Below are 19,664 nucleotides of genomic sequence, written 5' to 3' on the forward strand. Positions count from 1 at the left end.
TCAGAGGCGGGAGTATACTGTATGTGCACGTCACAAGTCTCGAGTCATAACCTTCAAGTCTCAAGCAAGTCCCAAGTCGCTGTGGGAAAAAATCAAGCAAGTCAAGCTGAGTTGCCACCAAATTTCAAGCAGGTCAAGTCATTACTTGGTTCAAGCAAGTCATAAGTCAAGTCACATGTTGGAGTGATAATATATATATATATATATATTTTTACTGATCTATACTACAAAAAGCACATGATCTCTTAAAATATAATAAACATTTACATCTCTAAAAATTAAATGAAAAACAACTCACTCATAAAATGAATGTCTACACTTAAATGATTTAGATTAGAAGAATACGTGTCATTTTTTTCATACTAACGTTTATATGAGGGGCACACTGTTAATGTTGGTGATGAATACTGAAATATGCTGAATGAGGGTGTAAACGTGTATAATCATCAGATTTAAAAATGTCATACTCCTGTTTCAGGTGACACTCTGTTACCCAAATCTAATTGGTGTGTGTAAATGGGTGATCGAAAGGCATTAACTTTGTAGGTTGGCACTTTTGAAGTTGACGTGCATTAGTTTAGGGGGAGCGATGTCACATCAAATATGGCGGATACTCTCACGACCAAAAAGGTACTGTGCATAGACTCTATTTACCGCTATAGTGTTCTTTGTGAGACTCGATGTCTTTGCTTAAATAACGACCGCTGTTTTAACCGGTATAGATTCAAGATTACCGTGGCTGTGGTGTCTAATCTATCGCTTTATTGGCTTCTCGATTAAATACAGCACCGACATGAAGTATTTGACCAGCGATTGGTGAGCTAAACTGTCCAGATAACCTAGCTATCTTTGGTTCACAGAGCTATCTTATATGCGTCAGACATGAAACGAAACATATATGTTTATATGTTGTCCCTCTCATGTTCGAGTTTCAAACCTTGCATGTTGCTGCTCGATGGGAAAACTTTGAAAACAAAAGTTAAATGTTCATTTTAAGCATTGTTATATTATATTGATTGGACAATTAGATTCACTACATCATCGCCATTCATCCCTAAACCCAGCCACTGGAAACAGAAAAGCAATTCAGTCCGACTGCAGGGGAGCGAGAGCTCAGGATTTCACGACAGTATGACTGCGACACTATGTGCTGCACCGCTGGCACACATGGGAAATATGGTTGACTTCAAGCAAAACACTTTGTCCACATGGCGCCACCATAATCAACAAAAACTGAAAACTTACACGGTGTTTCTTTAAATGTTCAAAATCACATTTTTACTGGTCCCAAACCAGTGTTCGTATCGTTAGCTAAACTGTAAGGTTGGCTTACCTCTCTGTGGGTTTGGAATGATGAATGAAGTTCGACGTTGTTGTCGTGTCTTCATTCCGTGAGGCGCAAAGCATGCGTTTTGCCTCTTATTTTTGCCAAGATCATGGACAAAATAATCCATCCATTCAAATTAGTGATCCTTGGAGCTGCTCCGATTCTGTTGGTGTTTACGTTGCCACTTCACACGAACAAGTGACACTGACTGGATTGCCAGGTTGGTGTGAATGAACAAAACCCCTCTTTTTTTCTTTCTTTCTGCGTTCCTTCCTAAAAAGGCAAACAGTTTTAAAATGCAGATTTAAACCTATAAACAGAATGACTTGTCAAGTCATGTGGTTCAGTCAAGCCGAGTCACTTAGATAACTAAGTAATGTTATTCACATGTTTTTGGCAAGCAAGTCACAAGTCCTAAAAATAGCAATTCAAGTCCAACTGGAGTCAAGTCATATGACTCGAGTCCCCCATCTCTGGCACTTATAGACAAACAACAGACTCAAACTCACATGGACAATTTAGTGGCTTCATATCACCTAATATGCACGTTTTTGGAATGTTGGACGAAATCAGAGTACCGTACATGATGAAGGAGACACAAACTCCACACAAGTCTACTCCAGAGACAAGATTTGGACCGAGAACCTCAGATCTGTGAGGCAGACGTGCAAATCACTCAACTACTGTGCTACCCCACTGATTGACTTCCATAATTAAAGAATGGCTGTTAGCGTCTTTTTTTTTGTTTGTTTTTTAAATGAATATTAAATGTGCTGTATTTTTTAATTCTGACTTTCTCTTTCTATTTATGAAAACTCAGTTGTATTTTAATTTCTGATGTAGTTATATGATGATTTTTTAATTTTTTTATTTCTTTTAGCAGCAAAATTTCTAAATGCACCTCATGGATTTATTTAACCTTCCTACTGTTTAATGAAATTACATAGCAGGTAAAAATCTAATTTCTTACAGTTGACATGATCAATCCAGCTCAGCTCTCTACCATATCGTATTGTCAAGAAACGACACATTTTAAAATAACTTGTCGATTTCTAATATATTTAATCTTGCATTAAATACACACAACATATCACTATCAAAATAATAATCATCAACAACAATCATAATAAACATTTTAACTCATAAAAGTCCCACATGTTCCCCAACGCACAAGATCACTATACAACATTTACATGTTTGGCGCCATGGTCTGACACCGTTTTACCTAAAACTTCTCATAATATGCTCCATGTGCATGGCCTTTTTAGGGACATATCGAGTTATCTGATAATTGTGTCACAGCACCACCTCGTGGAAATATCTGCACATGAATCATCCATTGGAATTAGGTTTGGTCAGTTCATACATACATCATTGCAAATGAAAAGAAACTAGTGAAACACTTTTGTTTAGCTACTTGTACATACTTTTTTCTAACAAAAATAGACGGCGACGGTGGCATTTACAGTGAAGTTCTGTCCTCATTTGTGTGTGTGTGCGAGTGGGTTGGCTTCTGGATACACCAAGAAGCCTGAGAAGGTGGTGTACCTCCCCTGGTTGCTGTACACGGCGTAGCGATTATCGTGCTGACTGTACAGCCACACAGTGTCACCCTGGCGAAGGGACAGCATCAAGCTCTGACTCTGCATCTCCCGTCTCTTGGATGCGTCGTCGTCAAACACCATGGCTTGCACCACGCCATCCCCAGTCATCAGCTTCACAGAAACAGCCTTACGAGGGTGTTTCCCCACCGTGAACGCAAAATAGTAAGCCCCCGGGAAACGGCAGGTGAACCTGCCTGATGATTTGTTAAAATGGCCCCCGATGTTGACGAATTCTACGTCGAAGGTCAGAGGTGACTTGTGCTGCTGCTTGCGACTCTGACCTATAAACGTGGATGTCCGTGCCACAGAGAATGCCGATCTGGGCTGCTCGAATGGCTGATGTCTGACCCGAGATTCAGTTTGAGGGGGACAGTTTGGGTGAGGAGTCAGGTGGTTGCTGATGTAGCTGCTTGAAGAGGTGTCAGGATAGACGAGGTAACCAGAGAAGCTGACGTAGGGGCCGGCATTGCTGTACAAAGCATATTGAGAGTTCAGCTGCAACATCAACCACATTGTGTCCATTTCCTCCAATGAGATCATTATGCTTTGGCTTTGAACTTTCCTGCCCTTCTTGCGGTAGTCATCATACGCCATGGCCTGCACCTCCCGCCCGTTCTTCACCAGAATGACAGAGAGCATTTTATTTGGAAATTTCCCCACTGAGAAGGAGAAGTAATACACTCCTGGGAGGCGGCAACGAAAGTAACCTGAATCTGGATTGAAATCCCTTCCGATATTGACCAAGAGCTTGTTAAAAGTAACAACGCTCTGCTTGCCCCCTACTATGCTGCTGGTGCGTGTAGCAGAGAAAGCTGAGCGGAGACCTGCTGTCACTGGAGGGGCATGCATGGGGGAGACTGGGCCACAGCAGGTGATCATGATCAGTAAAGCAGCAAGATAACATTGCGGGTCCCATTCACCTGAAAAGGAAAAGACAAAGACACAGAGTTCAGGTCAAAGAATCGTCCCCCTGTGGGTGAGTTGTGACATGCCACCAGTGTTGAGCTTTGTGCGACAGATTGGGTATTGGCCTACAACATTGCAGCCAAATGTCAGTCATAACAAGCAACGCTGATTGAATTGGTGTGAGCAGTAGCCCTTCTATAATGTGGCTGATACTGCCTGCACTCTCTGTGAACACATGGGACTCGATTAAGTTCTGCTTCATCTGCTCCTGTGTGAGGTGAACAATGGACATTTTTAGGAGAGTTTGGTGAGGTGGGGTGGAATGGAATGACCGTTAGTACAACAAATGAACTTTTTTTTTTTTTTTTACATTTTTAAACAACATATATAAATAAATATGTGTTTCTTACCAAGGACACACATTCACAACTGGTTTAGTCGGGGGGTTTTTTTCAAACAAAATTTAGATAAGCAAAATTTGCTAAATGATCAAAGAGTATTCTGAGATCAGCAAAATATGATTATTAGATGGCAAATGTTGAAACCTTTTGACCCTAAGATGCCACCGAATATGAGTGGTAATTGTTGGCTTGAATATTTCACCTGGCTTTCCCCTGGTTCCCTTTGTATGCATATTTCACGAAAGTGAAATAACAGATACTTTGTCGAAAACAGTAGCAGGTGAATAGGAGTAAGAATAGTGTTTAAAAGTTGTTAAACAACAACAACAACAAAACTTTACTCGGGGTCAAATATGCGTTACTAAAAAAAGGAGAAAAGAAAGAAATTTCAGGTTATTGTGGTGAATTATGGCAAAATTCTTGATAAAATATAAAACTCACCTGTTAAGCAATGAATTCCTAACATCTTCCAATTTGTGGGGGAAAAAAAACCCAGTTCCAGAGGCGATCGTTGGTCAACTGCTGATGTCCCAATAAGTTCTCATGACAGGCCAGAAGTACAAAAGGCTGATCCTTTTGTCTGCATGCATTTGTCAAGAGGAGGAGCTCCACACCATCCTCCAATCTTTAGCCTTGAGAACATAAAAAGGTCAAATTGAAGGACAATCTTACTTCCCCTTATTTGCCTGCAAGTCTAATTCGCCCTTTGTTTTGTCTAAAAGAACTAGCTGTGATGGAGTGAGCCTATAGAGACACTTGCTTTTGTAAGGCAGACATTCTATATAGAAATGTATGAAAGATTTCCAAAATAATGCCATTGTTACAGCATTGGTTTTTCTATAGCTTTGCTGCAATTACTACAACACTTTTCAAAACTGTTCCATTGTTGACCTACACCAATGAGAACTTAATGTTGGTCACAAATTTATTAGTAATAACGAAATCTCACAATCTGTGTGAGAAACACTAGAGGGCTTATGTCAGGGGTGGGCAAAGTTTGGCCAGCAGGCCACATATGGCTTGCGCCGTTCCACTGTGCTTTTACATTGTCAAGAGTCCTGTAATATTTGTACATATTTATTTATTTTTTATTAATGTCCTCTAAATAAATAAAATACAAATTATATGTGGAAATCAATTACTTGCTCCTTCTATCAGATAAGCAATCAATCTTTAATCACTGCCATTGACAGTTGTAAATGTCAAATATCCATGATATCGGGTGGGGGGGTGGGGGGGTGTCACCATGGCAGTGATTAATACAGATATTAATGATATGAGTGACAGTAGTTATTTATTATAGGCTCTTGTTGCTATGTTGCTAAGCTTCAGAAGATGACTCTATTTGGTATCTAGTTTTGCTGAAGTAGCAACTATTAGAATTCAGGCATCACGTCATGCAACGAATTTCACCCATAGGCGACCTAGTCCAGCAGTTTGCTTGCAACACAACACAACACAACACAACAAGTGCAAATTCACACAGCCTTTTTACTCCTACACGCTATATGGTAATTTAAATAACCTCTAACATACATTGACATGGCATTTTGGGGGGATGGTTCGTTCGGGGTGCAAATCTAGCCAGGGCTGCCTCTGCACTTAGCTGTCAGGTGTCAATTTTGTCCACCATCATTCTTATGCCCACAAATAACTACACTGTTTAAGAATGCCTTTATTGATCCCACAGTGGGTAAATTTTCATTGTTACAGCAGCAAAGATATAGGTCACACAGGGACGGCGGCATAATGTAGCCATTAATGTATAACATTGACGGCAAACATTCGGGATCAAACCTATGTAAATATAAGCAGTAACATGTGTATATACACATGTATATACACACCAACATACATCTACATAAAAAGTATGAGGAACACTCATTTTGGCCTGTACATAGTACAGAGGAAAAATACTCTAAGAAAGTGACAGTGCTGCAGTGCTGTAGTGAAATGTAAGGAACATCGTTGGATAAAAATAAAGCTTGACGAACAGTAGTGGGGAATGTTGAGTATTGCACGGTATTACAGTAGTGGGGAATATTGGGTATTGCACGATATGAGCTCAGGTGCAGGACTGCAATTGCACTAATGTCCGCCAGTTTGTAGAGACTACACAATGTTCTTGTTAAAGAGTCTGACAGCAGCAGGCAAGAAGGAACGGCGGAATCTCTCCTTTGCATAAATAAATACATAAATGAATAAATAAATGAAATAAAAAAGTTCAGTGAACTAAAAATGTAATGTCAACAAACATCAATAAAGTTTTAAATTGGGCAATTCAACAAAATATTGTAAGTTTTGCTAAGGTGAAAATTGGCTTTCCTGTATTTCCAATATAGAAATAAGAGTTTATAGAACTAATTGTGCCTTGTATTGTCCCCCAACTTAAAGATATATGCTAAGTAAAAACAACTCAGCATATTGTTTTGGAGCAAATAACTTACTTATTTTGTTGTGCTAACTAAATGTTTTATAATTTATATTTTAAAGTGGTTTCAAATTAAATTACTGTTTTAGCCCACACAAAATACAAGTTGTGTTTTTTACAGTGTACATGTTTGAGCTGAGAAAATGTATCCACATAAAGTATGAATACATCTTGAGGCGGCGGCACGGTGGACGACCGGTTAGCACTTCTGCCTCACAATTCGGAGGTCGTGAGTTCGATCCCGGCTCCGGCCTCCCTATGTGGAGTTTGCATGTTCTCCCCGTGCCTGCGTGGGTTTTCTCCGGGTACTCCGGTTTCCTCCCACATTCCAAAATCATGCATGGTAAGTTGATTGGACTCTCTAAATTGCTCCTAGGTGTGATTGTGAGTGCGGATGTTTGTCTCTGTGTGCCCTGCGATTGGCTGGCAACCTATCCAGGGTGTCCCCCGCCTACTGCCCGAAGAGTGGGAAAGGCTCCAGCACGCCCCGCGACCCTTGTGAGGATAAGCGGTATCGATAATGAATGGATGGACATCTTGAGGCCAGGAGCATAATCATAATAATCAATACATACGTGCTATATAAATAAAAATTGATTGATTGATTGATTGATTTATAATGGCCAATAGCCATGGAAATTTTGGCTCTTTTTCAGCCTCGGCCTTCTAACTTGAGCTGGCTCTTTCAATTTTTTTTGTTGCTTCAATTAATTTATTACCTAACCCTAGAACACTAACGTCGGGGGATTTTTTTTAAATGTGATATTTTGTATGGGGAAATTAAAGTAGACAACTAACAATTTGGCATACAGTGTTGTAATTTAACATAAATGGATGAAAACTGTATTTCTTTAGTGATGTGGGTGTTATAATTTTAACATACGTGTTCTAGGGTTAATATCATATGACTAATAATACTAGTCTAGGCCTTTTACTCAGGTAATATTCTACAAGGTGACTTTGTGTCTATCAAAGTTATTTTCTGACAAGGTAATCAAGTATTGCTTTCAGATATTCGACAAGACTGGTTGTTGGTGTGTACAGTACAACAGATGGTTTGCTGCAAGTGCCTCCATCTGTGGTCATGACGCAGAGAACCCGGAAGTCGTAGGTGTGTGCGTGTGCTGTCAACGAGAGGAGGCACTGACTGACTGAGCTAAAGCTCGCATTTAAGACAAGATGACAGGACTGCCCCGCAGGATTATAAAGGTAACCATTTCACGTTGGAAAATGATCCCGTGTGACTTTTTTGTTATGGCTTTTACCCACCATATTGGACCCACACGCCCAAAATATCGAATATGGGCTTTTTGTGCTAACTAGCATCTACCACGACACCGTTAGTTGTCCGAAGTGACTTCCGTTTTCTTCCCGTGCGGATATCAGTCAAAAGTTGTGGTTAAAATACAGGCACCAGTGCTAATCGTGTTTGCCCACGCGAATAGTTAAAAACATAATAAAGAGTGGATTATCGTTTATATCCGTGAGTAGAACGCTGCAGGGACTGACGGTCTGCCTGGCTAAGCAGGCTAACGAAGCTAAGCATGCTAACCATGTCTTCCGTCGTTGTGTATTTAAAAATTAAAAACTCGCTGTGCCGATATTTTTTTCTTCTTCTTCCCAATAGAGTGGTTTGCACTCAAATATAAGCGACACGTTTAGAAGTTGGCTGTCTTTCGTGTAATTTTTTGGATCGTGCGGCCTTTTGGTGCAAATGTACGTGTTAAAATGGATGTAATTCTTGCAACGAGACAATGGGTGAACGCTTCTCCCCAGTGTGTAATAACGTTATATTTGAGAATAAAACTTGAGAAATGAAGTATTGGCGCTCTGTTGGCGTTTGTATTTTGCAAGGCCTCTTTCAACCTAGAGCATTAAAATAGGGGGTAAAAGTTGATAACTCAGAACCCGAACTCTTTATCAGTGGTAGATATTATGAATTACAAACTATGCTGTGCGTTTTATTCTAATGTTTTTTATTGGTTGAGAACTCAATGAATGACAAAAAATATTAACGAAACGCGTTTAATAAATTAGCTCACATTTAAGCCGTGTGCAGTGGATCGCTCCTTATTTAAGGACTCTCCCCTTTCTCACACCACCGGTACCAGTTGAGCCTATCTGTGTGCTACGCTAGTCAATATCCTCTTAACTTCGACAAAAATATAAATCCCTATTAATTGTATTCATCAGTACTTCTGACTGGGTGTTGTGCATTTTAGTGAATATGTCTTCCAGGCAGGCCTGGTACACAAGAATAAAACCCAGAGGATCAGGCTGACCCACACTATTCCACTGTGTCCTTGAAAGAACCAAATGTAATTGAATCACCTCATATAACATTCTTGTTATCAGAGGAGTTTAGGATCATATGGTTCGTAACCCCGAAGTGAGCAACGTGAGTTAGCCAAAGCCATTGCTACTCATGTGAATGTGATAGTCGTACTTAGTTACATGGCTGTATGGCAACACCTTTGAAACACGTCTACTTAATGGCACACATTTTACTGAGTCAAAGTTTGTTTGCATTTCACACTGCAATTACTGTGCTGTCCTTTATTGACATATCAAGTGGTGATTTTAAGATCCACTTACTCCAGACACCAAGGTGCACTGTAACCATAATCAGAAGCCAATCCCAAAGTATAAAATATTATCAGATATTTACCACTTTCAGGGTTCAACGACTGTGTTGAACATACTATTTTTGAATAACAAAACAAATTAAATTGGTTTGCATAGTGCCTGGTTTACAGTGGTGTTCCTTCTCTGTGGCGGTGACGTTACATTAATTTGTACATAACTTGGAATGCAATCATCGGTTACCAGTGCTAATTGCAGGTAGTAAACTTATTTCAGTCAATATTTAACACACACTAGGCCATAACTACAAAACAATCAAATGAAAACATTACTGAGCATCTCTTGATGTGCTGCAGGATGAAGTACTCTTGTGCCACAGTGCAAACTAGTTAATTGTCTGCTGTTTGTAACCTATAAATGTCATAACTACAATTAACATTTGAATGAAAAACATTTGTACACCATAAATATAAAACAGTCAAATGAAAAACAGTAAGTATGACAATGACTGACAGTGACAGGGCTGTTTAAACTCATAAGGCACGGTGCAACTGTATTAAAATGAGAAACATTTCTAGACCTTAACAATCAAATGAAAAACAGCAAGCATGGAGGCCAATGAGCATGTCTTCTTTTGCCAAAAGGTGATGTATTCTTATGCCAATGTGAAAACTAATTTATTGCATGCCGTTAGTAATCTCAAAATGTTGTCATAAACGACCCCCTGTATGTGCTAGAAATGAGCAAAACCTATCTATTTCTATGGCATATTTGCACTTCACTTATAGGTGCTGTATATATGCTGACCAGTAGTCTGATTACGTAATCTTTTGTCCTACATATTTGCACTTTACTTATAGCTACTGTCGAGTGTATGCTGATCAGTAGTTTATCATGCTCTATTATTATTATTACTATTTAATTCTCTTATTGCAAATTTGCACATTACTTTTAACTGCTCTACATATGCTGACCAGTAGTCTGTCATAATGTTATTTTTATCGGTATCACTTACCATGTGTGACTGTTTACGAGCTGCCTTGTACTGCCTGTGCATTTGACGCATTTGATGCGATATACTGCCCATATCATATTTAGTATTGTTATTCTGGGTATATGTGACTGTTTCGTTGTATGTCTGTCAATGTGACCTGCTGCAAACCAAATCGCCCTGTAAGGGACATTTCAGTGGAGTAAAGTGAACCTGTAATGAACATTTAAAAAAAAAATCTGATTTCTTTGTAGGGAAAATGGCTTTATGTCATTCCACTGGTCTGTACTAGAGGGTGACATGGGAGTGGATTTTCAATCCCATCCCACTCACACAGGAAAAAAAAAAAATTCCATCCCGCTCTCGGTGAAAATGAGTTGTTTTGGCTAACGTTAGTGTGTACACTTATGTAAAGAAAAATACTTTTTACTCTTTTATTCCCTTCTGGATAATCCCGCTTTTGTCTGCTCCTGTAAACACTTTATCCAGAGCTGGGCATTTCACAAAAAAATTGCAGTCCGTTTATGGCCTTCTGCCTACAGCTGGGGTACCCTTCTTCCACCGTCCGTCCATCCGCCATTTCCTATAGGCCAGTCCACCTATCATTTCGAACGGGCTTTCGTTCGCGTTTCCGACTACGGATTTAGACAAACTGCCACTACCACCAGCACCACCACAACCCCCGCCCACCCCGGATGGCCAAAAACGGGTGGATTTTGCTGCTTAACTTATAGTCCACAAATGCAATATTAATACAAGATATTTTCAGACCCTTTTTACCCTAACATTTAGAGTTGGGCATCGTTTGAATTTGGATGATTGCGGTTCAGATTCCGGTTCTTTGATTCGATTACGGTTCCGAACGATTCTCGATTCCCAAATTTGATTCTTAAAAAAAAGGAGTTACTTTTGAAAAAAATCACATGAACTTCTCTGTTCTTTACTTTCAACTTTTTACTGTTTGTGAATTTTACCATGAATTACTCAAAGGCTGAATTTTACCATGAATTACTCAAAGGGCTGTTTTTAACCAGTATATTTACTTTGACATTTTTTTTGGCATTATTATTTAGTATTATTTTTCCACAAAAGCTTTATTTTTGAGAAGTTCATGAAGTTCAATAATGCAGCTGTTACTGAAAGCATGCTACTGAACACCAATTGATTGGCTAACCTTGTCTTTTTTTAGAAAGAAAATATATATGACAAACACAATGCTAAATTTTCTAATCTAATCCATGCAGTCTATGTAACCATATGATGTATGTGTATATGTACAGTGTGTATGTACTGCAGCTGTGTATGCTATAAGATAAATATTAGCTGGATATGCGCATTTGTGTGTTGAACTTGTGGGCTCAATGTTGGCATTAAACGTACTTAGCCGATTCTGACTTTGGCTCATGAGCCGCATCGCGTCAGTTCTATGGCTAGGCGTCGGCCGAATGGGCCGGCCCGGGCAGGATCACCAAACCCGTGAAGGGCGACTGCTGCCACCGCGGTGGGGCCTGGGGCTGCGTGCCGTGCGCACACATTTTTTTTTAATCGGTCGTACTTCGTTCGTGCTTCTTCTTCGCGGCTAATTTGGAATCGAAAATTCGCACCGACATTCTAAAATCTGAATGGTTCCGGGCGAACCGGAATTATGTTCCCGGTTCTACTCAGTTCCCAGTTCTCAGTGCCCAACCCTACTAACATAATAATAACTACAAATATAAATACGTTCCTGGGATTGAATGGCTGGACCGTGAAAAGACATATTTGGAATGGAATGAGTTAAACGGAATGTGTTGTTTCAACTAGTGGGCCTGCATGAACAAATTCTTGAAAAAAAAAAATTGGGGGTTCACTAATACGTATAAATTATCATACAATTTTTCTGTTTAAGATGCTGGCTCTCCGCCCTAACGCGGTTCTGGCCAGATCTCTGTGAAAAGTGTACTGTACGCCTAAGCACTTAGAGTATTTTGGGTCTTTCCCGACTGCAATTAGCAGACTTAGAAACTCCTCGTTCACCTTCTCAGTGAAAGCTCTACTTGTTACTAGGGTAGTTTATTTATCACCATTCAGGAGAGGATCCGCATCACATAGCTATTTGCTGCTAAGATAAGACAAGACCTAAGATAAGATATAAAGTCTGTGCGGCTGCGGAGCAATATTAGCTAATGCCAAGCAACTGCGAAAGAAATAACTTCTGGGATTATGGGTGACAGTGGGAGCGTCACTTTTTTTTTAAAATTTTTTTTTTAAACCAGCTGGTTAATGTGACCTGTCCACAATAGCATGCTGCTGATTTGTGAGCGTGAGGGATGACAAGCATTTAAAAAAAAAACAAAAAAACCCACAGCTTTGACGATCTCAAAATCATGTTGTCTGACATCGCAATTTCGGTCTGAAAGCGAAAATTGCCAAAATTGGAAAAATTGACATGGCACAATTGTTTGGAACTGCTTTTAATGACATGCCAGTTTTGGGCATCAAACTGTCGTAACAGGTAACATCAGATTGGCGTATCTTATGAGCCATCAGTGCACCTCACTCGACTTTGTTTCAACCAACATACAAGAATAAAATAAGAATATCCAAAAATAGTCATTTAAAAAAAACAATAAACACAAATACCGGCTGTTTCTGCGCATTTTGGCCTCTTAGGGGCAGCAGTGTTGTTTCGTGCATTGAGTATTGTTATGTATCTTACTTATGTGTATGTGTTTCCACAGCGTTTGTGTGTTAATATTCGTTATCACTCCCGAAGTCGAATATTCGTCATCACTCCGGAAGTCAATGCTAATTTCCTGTTGGAATATTAATGCGATCTTACATTGAGTTTAGCATTAGCGCTAGTGATGTTTTAAAAACGTTTTGTATTTAAATAAACTGCGTGTAATTATTTTATTGTGTGTTTAGTTTTAAAGTGAACTCCAAGTGGGTGTCATTAAACAGATTAAAGCATGCACAGGGACGGAAGAATCACACATCGTCGCTGTCATGTGAAAAACACTTGTCTCCATTTTTTTTTTCATTTTTACATGAATCATGTTTCTGCGTTACAGACATCGCATTAAAGTGAAAATTAAAAAGGTTTCCAAAATTGGAGATAAGTGTTTTTCACAGGACAGCGACGGTATGCTACACGCTTGCTACGCAAGAAACTTGGTGCATTCAGGTTACTTTCACAACGTCAGGAACTTGTCAACACACTATGCCGTTCTGCATGTTAATTGTTTTTCTCCGATTATAACGTTTTTAAGATGGAGAGAAGCCAAAATCGAAATCACGATTAAATTCCTACTAATTGTCCAGGCCTACTGTACAGATAATCAAACTTTTCTGACTTTGACTTTCTGGACACTAGAACAAATTATAATCATCCTTTTGTTTGGACGTCAACCTGGATGGCGTTTGACTTTGGAGGTGCGACTGTAATTCAACCCACAGAAAAGAAGACAATTCATTTTTTCACACTCAAAATTTTTCCATAATGTGCGGAGTGGGAGGTAGCCATGTAGAGAAGAAAACCTAATGGGAACGGAAAGATGTAAGCGGTACAGGTGAGTGACTAAGCCGGAGAGACTGATATTGGTGGGAAAAGGTGGGAAGATTGGAGCCCTTGAGTTTTTTTGAGCGCGTGACTGATACTGGGAGCCCCTCTTGTCTGTGTTTTCACTGCATGGTTTTGTCTGTGGGTTATCGAAAACATTTCAGGAATTTCACTCTGAGCTGCATTCAGGAGTAGCCTGTCAAAAACAAGTACGGTAGCTATTTAGGATTCGTCTGCATTCATTCCTTCAAGCTGTTTATCCCAGTTGGAGTTTACTGTAAAACTAAACACACAACCAAAATAATTACACACACTGGATATTTAAAGAGACACTTGGATGAGCTTAACATTGGCACTCATATAAAAGGTTTGCGTGTAAAAATGACATCAGTACTAAAATGCCCCCCCCCCCAAAAAAAAAGACAAACATGAGTTGTAACATTGCGTGCTTCTGATGAGCCTTTTTGGAGGGCATAAAATAAAATATCCGGTCAGTCTTTGAACGGATGGGCGGAGACGCCCGGTCCGTTGAGTGCTTCCATTGGTCAGCTAGGACTCCAGACAAACACCTTTTTATTCTGTGATGGAGCAAGAGAAAGCACGTCACATTCACACAGTTAACGGAGCAATCGCCCCCGCGTACAGAAGCTGTCTCGACTTTGCCGGGAAAGCGCAGCTACGTCACACATGTGCCCCTGTGTGTCTCATTAATAAATGCCCCCCTTGCTACAACAGACAATGTAGAACAAATAAGCATATTTACAAAATGGTCAATGTATATTAATAATGCACTGAAATAACCCTTGAATCTTTTAAACAGATTGTCGAGTTGTGAGACCTTTCATAAAATTAAAATGGCAAAATATAATACATATAATATAATGTAATGATATAATATAATATAAATAGAATAAAATAATAATATAAAACAAGTACTGGGACAAGAAATAAAGAGACCAGGGTTGGAGAACCGTGAGCGAGGACCTTATCATACCTGGTATGTTTATACTTTCTTGAGTTTTTTTTTTTTTTTTTTTTTTTTTTTACAGCTGTTGAACTTCACCAAGACGGCAATACAGTATTTGTTTGCATTAGCTTTAGCACAACTAAAGCTGCGTACTCCTCCAGCAGGACAGTCAAGCGACATGCGCGCTGTATCTCCTGTTGAAAAATCTCCTGCGCAGTTGGGTAACTAGTGCCGCGTTTGAAGTGTTCGGACTTGGGAGTCACATACATGCACAGTGTGGTGATCGGTGAAATAAAAAAAGTATGGGGCACGTCATTGCATCTGTAGGACCGACAGGTACACAACACTTTTATTTTTTCTTTATTCGGTTGCGTGTCAGGAGTGCGGCACCTGCATGTTTATTCCGTTCTCGACGCCGTTTGGCTGATTCGGAACGACTGGCACCACACGGATCGGCTAAATATGCAGACGGGAACTTTGTGACGGTTAGGCGATGTCCAGCTCTGATAAAAAGTCCTAGTCTTGGGGTATCTAACCCTTGAACATATTGTAAAGGAAAAAAATGGGTTGACTTCACTTTTAATCCATTCACTGACAGACATTTTCAGACGTTTGAAAAAATATATAAATAAATTCCTGTGATTGAACGGCTGGACTGTGAAAAGACAAGTCGTCAATGGCAGTGAAATTAAAGTGGGAGTCAACCCAAACATTTTTTTCCAGAAGATGTTTGATGCAGGCTAGTTGAAACATGACATTCTGAAAAAATATTGCGTTTGTGGAATAAGAGTTAATCCACCTGTTTAAGCCATCTCATTTTGTCACTTCTGTCGACTGAAAATGGTACCACAGTTGCGCAGTGCTCAGGTAACGATCAATCACAGCTGACCTGTTTTCTGAAGCTGAGCCGTGATTGGTTGTTACCTGAGCCCTTAGCATTCGTGATGTCATTTGTGACAAAATGACTGCCCAATGAGATGGATATAAAATTGGTGGATTTTGCTGCTTGATTCATATTCCACAAACACAATGTTCATCAAAATGCAGGGTTTCAACTAATGGGCCTGCGTAAAACATAATTCTTGAAAAAAAACATGTTTGAGCCGACTTCCTTTTTAAGTTTTGGGACCACATTTACCCTTAAATGTATGAGTTCTTTTGAGCTTCAGTGGGTGTGAGCTGGATGACAATATCTATAAATGTACGAGTAACGTTCAACTTCAGGTGAAGAAAAACACAGAAATATACACATTTGAGACTTTTACCAAGTATTTCACATTGCTTCTTTGCTCCACGCTGTACCACCTGCTGTTGTTTGACAAAGCGTGAGGATAATCAGTTGGTGCGCATGGAGGTTGTGCCATCGCCACCTGGACGACTTAGCATCCATGCTACAGTGAGAGATTGGGTTGACAAAATTGTCTCTGATGGAATTTTTCAAATGCTCAGACAAAAAAATGTTTGAGAGATGTCCACAAAAATTTTGGTGGCCATTGATCGCCGTTTTGATTTGATTTCCAACGGAGAGTTTGGAATCGGTTCCTCGCGTGACTCCGGCCGAACATGGATAGAACGCTAGGGGGCTCGGCCATTCTCCTCATTAACAAGGGGCGTTATTCACGGAGTTACCTATTTACTAATTCCTCCAAAATGAATGGATAAAGGATAAAATGGCAACTGTTTTCATTTTCCTGATCAAAAAATATATAAAATGAACTTGTTTGTGAATACATGGCCATCGCGGCCCCACCGTCCCTTTGAGGGTTGAATCTTTTGGGAAGCCGGAGTTGACAGATGTCTGCACTATATGCCATGTATTTATGAGTTCCTCCCTCCAGTTGACTTCCTTTTTGTACTTGCACAGTATCGCTGTAATTGTCTTGACTGTCAAACTAGCTGCTAAGGAACCACTTCTCGGGCCGAGCATCATTGCTCAGCCTCGGATGAGTTTTGCCCCCTGCTTTATTCTCTCATCTTCGTGACAAAGCAAGAGTCTTACTTCTGAGCTCTCCACTTTCAACAAAACAGTGTTGTCTATCACAATTTAATGTTCATGATCGCGCTTTGCTTTGATTTGCCAGGAAACTCAGCGCTTGTTTGCGGAGCCTGTGCCAGGTATCCAGGCAGAGCCAGATGAGAGCAACGCTCGCTACTTTCACGTGGTCATTTCCGGACCGCAGGACTCACCTTTTGAGGGGGGTACATTTAAATTAGAACTCTTTTTACCAGAGGAATATCCGATGGCAGCACCTAAGGTCCGCTTCATGACAAAAATATATCATCCCAATGTAGACAAGCTGGGAAGAATATGTCTAGACATTCTGAAAGGTAAGTCACAAATAATTTCCAGATTGACAGTTTAGTCTGTGTATATTCCTGTCCTACTCTCAGAAGTGATTACAAGAAGTGAATATCATGTTTTTCACAAATATGTTGGTTTTTGGAACAAGGACAATTTGACAAATTCTCTTAGTTTATCTGCAGATGAATTGAGAGATTTGTCAGTTTAATCTGCCTGCCAAAAGGGCTTTTGAGTGACACTTTGACTGGGGTCACGACTTGGACAGCTGCCCCCTTAGTACTACTCGTACACCCTCCACCTGTTGCTGCCCTTTGTAGTAACTTGCGTCATATTGCCTGTGCTTCCATTTTCATTGTCTTAGCCTCCTCCGTTCTGTCTTCTTTTTATTCAATTCTTATTTTAGATAAATGGTCACCAGCTCTGCAGATTCGCACGGTGCTGCTGTCAATCCAGGCATTACTAAGTGCTCCGAACCCTGACGATCCCTTAGCAAATGATGTGGCAGAGAAGTGGAAGACCAATGAAGCTGAAGCTATAGAGACAGGTAAGACCTGCTGATTTCAAATGAATACCTGACGATCGGAAGATCGGAGTCCAAACTTTGAAAAGACCAATGTGACTTTTTGGTTGGTGCTCAACATGCCTGCACACTTTAAAAATATAGAAAAAAATAGATGCATTGTGTAGACATTCTTTTTTTCTAGTCTTGATTTAATAGTGATGTCATTTTAGCATACATAATTTTAAGTAGCTTATTAAAACCTAATTTAATGCTCTATAATACATTAAAATAATATGGAACGTAATGGCCATCGACAACCATTGGAGTTTCTCACATGGCTCCTTTGGAATTTTTAAAAAGACTTGACATGGAGATTTTTACAGGCGCTAGCTAGCAAGCAAGCTAACACATTGTAGCTAACAAAACTGTATTAGTCTATCAGGGCTCTTGAGTCACACTGTTGTTTTTCCAAGGCGAAAAAAATAAAAGAATAGCCAAAGCAGCCTCACAGATGACACTTTTCACACACACTTTTTAAGTGCTTTTTAACTTTATCTGAAAAGACTTTGCGTGATGATGATAATGTTTATTTTATGCAAGACATCCAAGGCATGCAGGTCTTCCCTTGGCCGCCTGTAAGTGGTGGTCTTATTACAGTAATGCCCAACTCATCGGACATTAGCCCTTAACGTGATGAAATCATTTGTCATAAATTGCTGCAGGAAGAAATCCTTTTTGGAAATGTTCTTGTTGACCTTTAATCCTGTTTTTTTCCCCCACTCCTCTTCAGCCAAGTCATGGACCAGACTTTACGCCGTAAACAAATGAAGCGACAAGCAGCCTGTCAAGCGAAGACACACACGCAAGTCAAGTGTGAACACAAGTCCTCATGTTCTGCCAATACCTCCTTTACTCTGCATTTGAAGGACACGGTCAAATTCAAACACACACATACACATGCACACGTATGCTATAAATAAACATGAATATGAAAAGGGAAAAAACTGCTGGCAATTAGTGAATGCATTCTAGTAAAACGACTGTCTTTGTCTGAAATAACTCACTACTGTTTGCTCAGAGCTTTAGGTCTGCTCACCTTGGCTTTCTTTGTACATCAATAGTCTATCAACTGCTGCTCTTTTAAGCTTTTCAAGAGGGAGAAACTTGCATCCCGCATCTTTGCTGGGGTAGGGCGGTTATTGGGGGTTACAAGGAGGAGACAGCAGTGGGATTGGGTGAGGAAAGAAGGTCTAGTTGTGGCCAGTATGGTGTATTTTTATGTTTATTTTAACTTTGTGTTCCTTTATCGCTGTTGATTAAAAGCAACTAACAACTACTAATATTTACCGCCTATAGGGTAGTGCGACGCCCACATGGAGATACAGTGTCGGGCTGGCCAATCACAAAACAGCTCTCCTTATTTAACTCGCAGATAATAGGACTGAAAGCCAAAACTGAGCCTTTGCTTTTACAAATCACAAACACCACCATGACTTTTTAACCACTTCTAGCCGGCAATTGTGTTCTGTTCGTGTCAGTGCTGTTAGGATGGACATTATGGACCTTGACGTAGTTTGAGCTTTTTTGTTTAATTTGACAATATCTAGTCCTTGTATATTGTATTTCTTTCTTCTTATTACAGTCATACTAAACTCCACTCAGCCTTTTTTCTTCTTGTGCATTGTCAGTCTGACACTACAAGACTCAGTTGTGTATGACCTTCCTCCCAATGGCACTTAGACCGCCAAGCAGGGGTTCCATTTGAGCTTTCACCTAATTTAATAAATCAGGATTGGGATGGCATATGTGATGCTGGGGTGTGGCGTGTTCCTCCAATTTAGATCAGTGTACGATTTGACACCTGACAACATTTGTGGCCACCAAGCTAAGTTAAATGTAAATGTATTATTTTTGATCATCTGGGGAGGAACATTTTTCCTGTTCTGAGAATGTTATGGAAAACGATCATCTGCATACATTTCAGTTCTGTAAATAAACTCAATTAGGTAATAAACACTTTGATTTGTGGTGTTTTCTGGTCTTTAAATTGAGTAAAGCACAGCAAGCAGTGATCAATAGTCACAAATCTGAGCATCCCACGTTAATCCA

At 39.9% G+C, this 19,664-nt stretch overlaps 2 protein-coding genes across 2 annotated transcripts; one reads left to right on the plus strand and one right to left on the minus strand.

The window, feature by feature from the left end:
* Positions 1-2,421: 2,421 nt before the first annotated feature.
* On the minus strand, positions 2,422-4,770 carry c1qtnf13 (C1q and TNF related 13). Its single transcript, XM_086028677.1, has 2 exons — positions 4,680-4,770; positions 2,422-3,851 (listed from the first exon to the last, which is right to left on the minus strand). Exons 1-2 carry the CDS (start codon positions 4,702-4,704, stop codon positions 2,809-2,811), a joined length of 1,068 nt encoding a protein of 355 aa, XP_085884803.1. The 5' UTR covers positions 4,705-4,770; the 3' UTR covers positions 2,422-2,808.
* Positions 4,771-7,720: 2,950 nt separating this feature from the next.
* On the plus strand, positions 7,721-19,571 carry ube2na (ubiquitin-conjugating enzyme E2Na). Its single transcript, XM_086028819.1, has 4 exons — positions 7,721-7,878; positions 16,833-17,079; positions 17,457-17,597; positions 18,346-19,571. The coding sequence occupies exons 1-4, from the start codon at positions 7,849-7,851 to the stop codon at positions 18,381-18,383; spliced, it is 456 nt and encodes a 151-aa protein (XP_085884945.1). The 5' UTR covers positions 7,721-7,848; the 3' UTR covers positions 18,384-19,571.
* Positions 19,572-19,664: the final 93 nt, after the last annotated feature.

The sequence above is a fragment of the Filicampus tigris genome, chromosome 4 (assembly GCF_054856515.1).
Source record: "Filicampus tigris isolate MCC_2025a chromosome 4, RoL_Ftig_1.0, whole genome shotgun sequence".
Lineage (NCBI taxonomy): Eukaryota > Metazoa > Chordata > Actinopteri > Syngnathiformes > Syngnathidae > Filicampus > Filicampus tigris.

Coding starts and splice junctions, on each gene's coding strand:
- c1qtnf13 (XM_086028677.1), bottom strand. CDS start 4,704: ATGTTAGGAATTCATTGCTTAACAG. Junction 3,852..4,679: donor AGGAATTCATTGCTTAACAG/GTGAGTTTTATA, acceptor TTTCCTTTTCAG/GTGAATGGGACCCGCAATGT.
- ube2na (XM_086028819.1), top strand. CDS start 7,849: ATGACAGGACTGCCCCGCAGGATTATAAAG. Junction 7,879..16,832: donor TGCCCCGCAGGATTATAAAG/GTAACCATTTCA, acceptor TTGATTTGCCAG/GAAACTCAGCGCTTGTTTGC. Junction 17,598..18,345: donor AGCTGAAGCTATAGAGACAG/GTAAGACCTGCT, acceptor ACTCCTCTTCAG/CCAAGTCATGGACCAGACTT.